We start from the raw sequence: 9,394 nt of genomic DNA, 5'->3' as shown, positions 1-9,394 counted from the left end.
TGAGTTTTTTTATTTTTCATTAATAAAAGTAACCTTTTATAATTACAAAAAGTAACCTCCAATTCAGTAAAAGTAACCTCTTATAATGAGAAAAAGCAATCATTAGTTTCAGTAAAAGTAACCTCTTATAATTATAAAAGTAACCGCTATTCACTGTAGAAGTAACCTTTATAATTACAAAAGTAACCCCTTATAATTACAAAAAGTAATCTTTATTTACCGTAGAAGTAACCCCTTATAATTAAAAAGTCACCCCTAATTTCCATAAAAGTAACCCCTTATAATTTAAAAGTAACACCTACTTTTAGTAGAGGTAACTCCTTAACATTACAAAAAGTAACCACTAGTTTATTGAAAAAGTGACCCCTAGTTATAGTAAAAGTAATCCCCTTACAATTACAAAAAGTAACATATACTTTCAGTAAAAGTAACCCCTATTTATAGTAAAAGTAACCCCTTTTATATAAAAAAAGTAACCCTCTTATAGTTACAAAAAGTAACCTATACTTTCAGTAAAAGTAACCCCTTAGCATTATAAAAACTAATCCCTAGCGTCAGTAAAATAATCCCTTAGCATTCGATAAAGTAATCTCTAATTCAATAAAAGTAACACCTTTGCATTGAAAAGCAACACGTTTTACTTTTTATGAATAAATTAGATTACTTTAAATATATAATGGGGATACTTTTTATGAACTAATTAATGGGTTACTTGTACCTTTCTTATGATTACTTTCTATAAATAATATTTCAAGCTATTGTATAATAATTAGAGTTACTTTTGCGAACATATGAGGTTACTCGAACAAATAAATAAGGTTACTCAAACATGTAATTAGGGTTACTTATCAACTAATGAGGTTACTTTTATAATATAATGGGTCATTTAAAAAATATATGAGGGTTACTTGTATAATAAATGGGTTACTCGTATGATAAAATAAGGGTACAAATAATAATAGTTACTTATTATGAAGTAATGGGTTCCTCGTATCATAAAATAAGGTTACAAATAATAAGGGTTACACGTACATTCAGATAGGGTTATTCGAAAACGGATTCACGCTTGGGTTTTTTTTAAAGGGGACACGAGCATCATTATAAGGCCTAGCTTGGACTTATTATTAGCTGGCCACGTCCTTATTTATCAATGTGTTAATGGTAAAATTCTAGAGGAAATAAGAGGAGAGAGAAAATAGGGAAAAAAAAATAGGGGAAATAAGAGGCGAGAGAAAATGAGGCAAAAAAATAGTAAAAATGAGAGAGACATCAAAGAGAAAAAAAAAAAGAAAAAAGAAAGAATTTAAAAAAAAAAAAAAGAGAGAAAGAGGGGGCGTGAGAGAAAGGGGGGCGCGTGAGAGAAGAGGGGCGTGGCTACACCATTAGTTGAAGATGTGGCCCGCCTCTTTCAAAAGTTTTTGTAATTTAAAATAGTCTTCAAATGTGTAAACAGCGACCACATGTTTCAAAGGACTTGAAATATACACATTGTCAATTAGAAATAGAAATTCGCACTTCGGAAGTATCTTCCTACAGGCTAATATGCTCTTCATGAGAGAATGATGTCCATAAACCTGGAATGTGAATATGATATTATGATGATGTATGAATCAAAAGAACAGAAGTTCAACCACGGGAATAAAAGAAATCTGTTGATCGACTTGATTGGCGACATATATGACAGTTATGCGGCACATTTATTTAGCTCTTACATGCAGTCTCAGGCTCTACAAAAGGTACCATATCTTATTCAATTGATCGATCAGTTATTATCAGAAGATGATCAGCCTACATTTTCTCGTTTAATTCTATTAGATTCCATGCAGTAGTTGTCCAGGCATTCGAAATTCTGGAATAATCAAAGCTGGAAATCTGTAATTTGTATTAGTCAGTTGAATTTCTGTAAAATTTCGTCCTAAATTCGTTCTTCAACTCAATCTATGGTTGAAGTTTTTCTTGCTGAACTGTAATCGATTATCTCAAATCTTAATCTTCAGTCAGTGGCAGATCGAGAAATAACATTTTTGAGTTTAAAAAAATTTTGATAAATTTTATTATGGTCAAGTAATCAGATCTTTTAAGAACAACTCGAAAATTCCAAAATTTTATATAGAAAACAAAAACACAATTCACATGGATAATTAAGCGTGGTTGCTATTGGTACATGAGATAAGGCTTATCAACTTATAAGAATGGATAGATGACAAATGAGTATGTGGTTGACAAATACTCCCATACCAATCGTCAAGATAGCGGGTTCCATGCCCTAGCTATGTGCCTATGTCATGTGGTGTCGTCCAACCAGGCACCAGCCCCGTGTTCGCCGCCAAGGTTAATGTATGCAGAATGCAGATACTCCTTCCGTCTTTCTTTTTAATTGTTATATTGTTTGGGTACCATATTTAAGAAGATTTTTTATTCCTTTTAAATAAAAGTTATAAAAAATTTGATATTATAAATTTACATATTGAGACAATCTAACAATACCACGCATGATTATATATTTACGTATAAATAAATCAAAATAAATGGTCAAAGATGGTAGTTAAATTTCACAAATTAGAAATGTAGCAATTAAAAAGAAACAAAAAGAGTAATATATTAACCTAGAGCTAGTTATTCGTGCCTCCCGTTCAGGCTTGTGTCAGGTCAAGCCCAACTTGCCAAATATGGTCATACCTAGCTCTACCAGTTATCTTTGTTGCTAGGGTCGAAGCAGGAATTTATAGTTATGGGATTAGATGGCAGGAATTTATAGTTATGGCATTAGATGGCAATTACTTTTTCTTTAACTATCGAAGAATTTAATGATTGATGTAAGATTGATGTAAATTATAAATTTTTATTATCAAGCTTAAATTCAATCAATAATTGTATTTGAATTAACTTGAAATATAATGAACCTTAACTTTTTACTAAGGAGGGGGAAAAAGGGAGTATTGAAAAGAAGAAAGAAGAAGATGAGAAGAAAATCAAAGTTGTGGAGTGAAACAGAAAGTGAGTTAGTTGCATTTAAAAAAAAAGATGAAAAATAAAAGAGAGAATAAGTAGAAAATTATTGTTGTCACGAGCACTTGACCTCCCAACTTCTAAGTCCTAACCACTCGAACTTTCAACGAGTCATTAACCACCAAATTAATTGTTTCCTTAATGTGTATAGAGGGCTCATTGAATATATAAATAAATATGCACGGGCCTATAAGTAAATATGCCGTGAGGGAAATGGAGTGGGCTGCAGGGACCTGTCCCTTACTAATCTCCCATGTGGCTTTGCTCATACATCTTTGTTGAGTCCGACTAGCTATAGAACAGTTACTGTAAATATATACTCTGAGATAAAACTAAAATCATAGGTATTTATTTCAAAAAAAGTATCTAAAGGGTGATATTTATTAACAAAATTTCCAAAAAAAAAAAATAAAGATATTTTGAAGATATACATTTAGCCAAATTATATCATAAAAAATCATAAATATGCCAATATTATCTGCCTTACACCCAACTCCGTACAATTATGCATTTATGCATGTGGTGTTAAAAAAACGAGTACAATTGTGCATGTGGTATTGAAAAAGCTAGACAACACTACTACAAAAAAGGGCAAACATAACACCCCTAAATTAACTCTTATTTAAGCAAATGTTATGTAAAGTCTAAATTTAACATTTTGACCGTGTAACTGTTATCTTAGGTTGTATTGAGAATATTTCACTTAACACCTATCTTGATATGTGTTATCTTTGCTATATGATGTTTTAATTTTTTTTTTTTGATGAGAATGATAAAAAATGTTATCTATGTTTTATTATTAATAAAATAAATTTGTGAAAATAATTAAATTGCAAAAAAAAACTGCCACATCTAAAAATTAGGAGCATATACGCACGTATCCTTGATTTTTTTGCTCAACACTGCCCTTTTCAAGTTCAGTTACAGTTGCCAGTTGTTGTGTTTCCCTCACCATTGCTCCATCCGGTTCCTCTCACCATTGCTACCTCCGGTTCCCCTTTCTACTTTCGGCTCTCATCTCCGACGGCAATTCGCACATTCATTCGGCCAGTGACAAATTCCATTGCAGCAAACAAATTCATTCGACCCGTGACGAATTCGCAATTTCAATCTACCTAGCAACCGTTTTGGGAGAAATCGACTACTACAATCGCCTTTATTTCCAGCAATTTACGAGTAATTCTTAATTTTCAAGTCCTTGGTTATTCCTAATACACAAAGAAATTGATTTTGGTGGCTTTATTGTTCAAATTTTTGTTAATTGAATCAATTTAACTGTTTCTTGGATTGGTAATTTAAAATTAAATTGTTTAGTTACTATATTGATTTTCTGAAATTGCCAAATCTGTATATAGAATGTCGTATGCTTGTAGAGTTCATGTTTTTTTTGGTTAAGAACGAGCAAAAATGCACCTATTTCTATATTCAGAATGGAATACAACACAAATTGCAGTCTACAGCTATTCCAATGACTCTTGCATAATAATTCACGATGAAAATTGTAGTGAACTATATGATGCAGTATGGTGTCTACTTGGGCAGATCATTCCTTATTGTGATTTCATCTTCTCTGGACATGATTGATCTTTTTATGCTCGCATTACATTCATTATTCTTGATGTGTTTACTTTTAACTCCTGTATGGATTCTTTGTCATAAGGTGCCTTTGGTACTTTGTCATATGATTCTTTCCTTAGTGAGGAGACTTTTATTCAATAGTCAATACACTATTGTATTATTTACATATCTAGCCTCATGATACAATAGATAGAGTACATCAATTTTTGCTTATGTCATTATTATTTGAGGCTGTGCATTAGTCTCTAGCAATATTAATATCACATGTATCTGGCCTTTTCTCTAAGAGGATCTTTGGAATGTTTATGATTTTCATTTTTCTCCCGTAATACACATACACATAGTGGCCTAGTGAGATACAGTTAATGAATATATTTGTGTATTGTATAATTGTTGAGTCCAGCTGTTAATAGCTTGCAGATGGTACTTTATGATACACCTGGAGTTATTGAGAAGAAAATGCACAAATTGGATTCTATGATGATGAAGAATAATGTCCGCAGTGCTGCCGTCAATGCAGATTGTGTAGTTGTAGTGGTTGATGCGTGTAAAATGCCTGAAAAGGTTCGTTCTTTAGCTCTCATCATCTCTCTGCATCACGAGATTCTCCATTGACTGACACAGCTTCCTACTCTTTTTTTCAGTTAGATGAAGTGCTTGAGGGGGTAGGAGATCTGAAGGACAAATTACCCACCTTGCTTGTTCTGAATAAAAAGGACCTCATTAAACCTGGTGAAATTGCTAAAAAACTTCAGGTCTGTTTATGTCTAATGAAGTACTATGTTTCTAATGTTGCCTTATTGCTTCATGGACTGTACTCCTCCTCTTGAACATAGAGTTTTTAAGTATCAGATCAGTTTGTTTACACTGAAGTTAAAAACTGATTCTACATTTCTTGTGTAGCATGTTGATCACTTAGAATACAAACTCTTTTTTTTTTTTTTTTTCTGTAGCAATCTTTATATTGCTCGATCGACTTTTATTGCATAGCACCTCCTATGGTATTCTGATAGCTTTCCTCTATGCACTGATACTTGGAAAAATCAAAAGCTTTTTAGTGAAGTATAAAGCACATTTGCTATTGCATAAATGGTGTTTGTGCCTACAGACCATACTAGCCTACACAAAATGCGCTAATGCCTGTCCCATTCAAAATGCATCACAAATCTGTTGATGGCCTGTAAGAAAGGATAGCTCTTACACTGGGGAGGAAGGAACTTGTAGAATTTCTGAAAGTGGCGAAGGAGTAGGATATGTGATGCTGAAAGAGGGACATTGGACAAGACCAACTCCATGAATAAATGCTATCTCATTGAGTGTAATTAATTGTGGCTATTTGATCGCGTGCAATTCGCAAACATGAAGGAACTTAAACCTTATGTCTGTATCATGGTCTTTTGACCGTGATTACAAGGAGATGGTTGTTACAGGATTTAGTTTATTGTGTCCCATAATCAAATATTGATGGCTGGATAATAGAAATTTGCTTGGTGTTTCAAGAACAAATGCTGATGGTTTGCAGACAAGATCCCTATCCAATTAAGCTTTATACTGGAACCATAGCTGTAGGCTGTTGAAAAATGTCATGCAAGTAAGATGAAAATCTGTTTTATATTTTCTCGTATCATAATTGAAATAAAACAATTGTATTTCTTCCTTAGAGATGATGTTAATTTGTCTAGCTAATATGGGAACTGTTGTCATCATAATCAAGAAAGTATTTGTGATTTGTCATTTGTGATCTGTGTTTTGTGGAGAACTGGGTGTACTGTTACATGTGATCTTCCTTGCTTATAGAAAACATATATGCATACATTATCTAGAAAATGTAGATATCTATCTCATAGGTTACATGCACTTTAATTTCATTTCAGATTAGCATATAATTTGGTTTTTTTTAATTTCTATATGATTACGAATCTTTTAGACTGTAGATTTGTATCTATATTATATTAGAGATATGAAGAGCAATTTGGATAAATTGGTTGAAAATACTTGATTATTATATTATATCTGAATGATCTTGCCACAATTATGATAAATTAATTTGTGCATGATTAATTATAAAGTTTAATTACTTTTCAAGTTTTGTATATAAGTACTTATTTTGTAATTACCTTTATTGTAGTACTATCAAGGCATTGGCCCAAACTATTCTCAAGAGAAGATTGATGAGCTCAGGGAGTTGTGGGTTACATATGTCGGAGATCAACACGAAGTACAAATGATGAATGAGTTATAACTTCCCGCCTAATTTTTTTAACCTTAATCCACTTTTGGACATACATTATATTTTTGGATTTGGATATTGATATCATGTGGATGTAGCTATATATAGGATAGATTTGATCTTGTTTATGATTTAGATTAATATTGCTATGTACATATAGTAGTTTTTTTTAGAAGTTTAGATTTATAAATATTAGTTGAATTATTTTGTAATATAAAGAATTTTGGAAGTTTGGAATATCAATTCAAGTTATTGGTTAAGATCTTATGGGTTGAGTATTAGTTATACAACAGATACAGGTATTATACCGGCAATGTCTGCATGCTGCCTAATATATGCGTGAAATGATAATTTCATTATTTTAAAAAAATATAATAGATAACAGTTTTAGAGATATATGTTATATATATCATAGGAAAACATAACAGTTATTCAAGATAAGTGTTATATATAAATAGCAAACATAACACTTATTTATAAAATGTGTTATCTAATGGCATAACATGTATTATAAATAACTGTTATGTTTTCTCTAGCAAACATAACACTTTCATCAGGTGTTATGTTTACTTTACATTACATTGACTTGGATAACACCTCAAAATTGTTATGTAAAGCCTTATTTAACAGTTATCTTTGCCCTTTTTTTGTATGTTAGAATTCGTGATTATGGAGGAAGATAATCAGGAGGAAGAGAAGAAGAAGCCATTGATATGCTTGAGGTTGAAGAATACAGTACAGAGGAAAATAGAGGAAAGAGAGAATAAAGAACTACATTTTATTATGGGATGAAAAGTAAAGAAATATTACAAGGACTTACTATTTATACTAATTATCATATTAGTACAATCTAACAAACTATACCAAACTAATAACAAACCAAGGCAACTCTTGTTAACTAATACTAACTGATTACGTTGTCTCCAACATCCCCCCTCAAACTGGAATGGTTGTAGACATTCCAGTTTGAACATTGAGGCAACTGTACAATTACATGGAGTATCTTCATGTAGGAAGGACAGCTAGCAATAACAGAATATGAACCATAACAGAGTTTCATTGAAAAATGGAGCAGAGGAAATGCACTATGATCAAATCTCGACATGCTGCTGTACAGAATGAATACACTAACTTCTTTGCTCAAATCAGATGTTGTTGTAGTGGCAGAGGGAGTACGAAATGGAGCTACACATGCTGTTGTGCACGCAGGTCGTTCTACTATGATCAAATACCCAAAAGCACAAAACCATAGCAAGGATGATGTACTGAACTTTGCTCGGTATACTTTTAGTTTCAGATAGTCAAATTACCACCATATACCACCGGACAATAACATACCACAACACATATGTTTGTTCAATGTACCAAACTCATCACCATAACTAGTTCACTCCAACAAAAATATACTCCAGAATACCACACTGCAGACTTTTCTAAAAAATAGAGATCCAATATACACTACGACTTCCTGTCCTCCCAACTAACTACCAATCAAATATGTCACCAAAACTCCTATTTGAGATGTAGAACATCCCCCCTCAAATTTGGAATGGTTGCATAACATTCCAAGTTTGAAAAGAAAACCAATTCACCAATACACCATAGCAGATCAAACACAAAAAAAAAATGATGATAGAACCCAAAGAAAAATAGGAGGAGAGGCCATCTGTGGGAAAAGAAAAAGTAAAATGAAAGGAATGAAGAAATAGCAAGAATAAGTTGTTCAAAGTGAACGATTTTCAAAGAATAAACTTGATCTCAATGATCAAACAAGAGGTTAAAGTCATAAGACTATCAAAATTTGGAGGTTAAAGTCATAAGACTATCAAATGAGGTTAAAGTCATAAGACTATCAAAATTTGGAAGTTAAAGTCATAAGACTATCAAAATTTGGAGGTTAAAGTCATAAGACTATCAAATGATCTCTATAGATCTTCAACAATGACCACTATGGGTCCAAAAATGACCTCTATAGGTCCAAGAAAAGCCTCTAATGGGCACAAAAATAGACCACTATGGGTCACAACAAGCCTCTAAGGGCAAATGACCAACTATGGGTCTTGAACAAAGGACCAATTTGGGTCAAAGAAAGGTAACAGCAATATGTCTTGATTTGGAATGAGGTTTTGTGAAGAACCAGAACAACAGAAGTGGAATCAAGAAATCTGAAACTAATTTTTGATGATCAACATATGTTTTTGAGAATATTGAACTCAAAGAAGATGTTTAAAGAGAAATGATGAATATGTGTAAACAAGAAATCAAGAAAAGATGAAACTGATCATGGAGGCCAATCACCCAAGCACTAAGCAACACTTCAATACAGTACCCATGCCATCAACACCATTCAACAAGCAAATTCAGAATCACACAACAACATCAGCATCCCAAATTCATCAATTAGCACCAAACTATCAAATATTACTCGCAACAATAGTGAAAACGCAACAAATCACCTAAAATATCAAAGAATCAGAATAAAAAAAATAGTGAGAAATTGCTCACTATGAATTCAAATCATCAATTTGAAGAAGAAGACGATGAGAACCCAGAAATTCAGTTGAGAAGATCGAGGAA

The 9,394-nt window shown here is 32.4% G+C and overlaps 1 protein-coding gene across 3 annotated transcripts; it reads left to right on the top strand.

Annotated features, from left to right (window-relative positions):
• The first annotated feature begins 762 nt into the window (after positions 1-762).
• On the top strand, positions 763-7,077 carry LOC104899459 (GTPase ERA-like, chloroplastic). Of its 3 annotated transcripts, none has more exons than XM_010686657.4 (4): positions 763-1,736; positions 5,001-5,151; positions 5,232-5,342; positions 6,716-7,077. In XM_010686657.4, the coding sequence occupies exons 1-4, from the start codon at positions 1,678-1,680 to the stop codon at positions 6,827-6,829; spliced, it is 435 nt and encodes a 144-aa protein (XP_010684959.1). In that variant the 5' UTR covers positions 763-1,677; the 3' UTR covers positions 6,830-7,077. The 3 variants fall into 3 exon arrangements, with proteins under 3 accessions (XP_010684959.1, XP_010684960.1, XP_048504514.1); XM_010686658.4 differs by lacking the exon at positions 763-1,736 and adding an exon at positions 3,845-4,185 and having other exon boundaries at positions 5,008-5,151; XM_048648557.2 differs by lacking the exon at positions 763-1,736 and adding an exon at positions 3,846-4,185.
• The last annotated feature ends 2,317 nt before the right edge of the window (positions 7,078-9,394 follow it).

This window comes from Beta vulgaris, chromosome 7 (assembly GCF_026745355.1).
Source record: "Beta vulgaris subsp. vulgaris cultivar EL10 chromosome 7, EL10.2, whole genome shotgun sequence".
Lineage (NCBI taxonomy): Eukaryota > Viridiplantae > Streptophyta > Magnoliopsida > Caryophyllales > Amaranthaceae > Beta > Beta vulgaris.
Note: the sequence above shows the minus strand (reverse complement) of the source record. Positions and strands in the feature narration are given on the sequence as shown.

What these genes read in the sequence shown, in the direction of transcription:
- LOC104899459 (XM_010686657.4), top strand. Translation starts at nt 1,678, where the DNA reads ATGACAGTTATGCGGCACATTTATTTAGCTCTTACATGCAGTCTCAGG. An exon ending in AGTCTCAGGCTCTACAAAAG is followed by an intron (nt 1,737 to 5,000) that starts GTACCATATCTT and finishes AGCTGTTAATAG; the next exon opens with CTTGCAGATGGTACTTTATG. An exon ending in CGTGTAAAATGCCTGAAAAG is followed by an intron (nt 5,152 to 5,231) that starts GTTCGTTCTTTA and finishes TCTTTTTTTCAG; the next exon opens with TTAGATGAAGTGCTTGAGGG.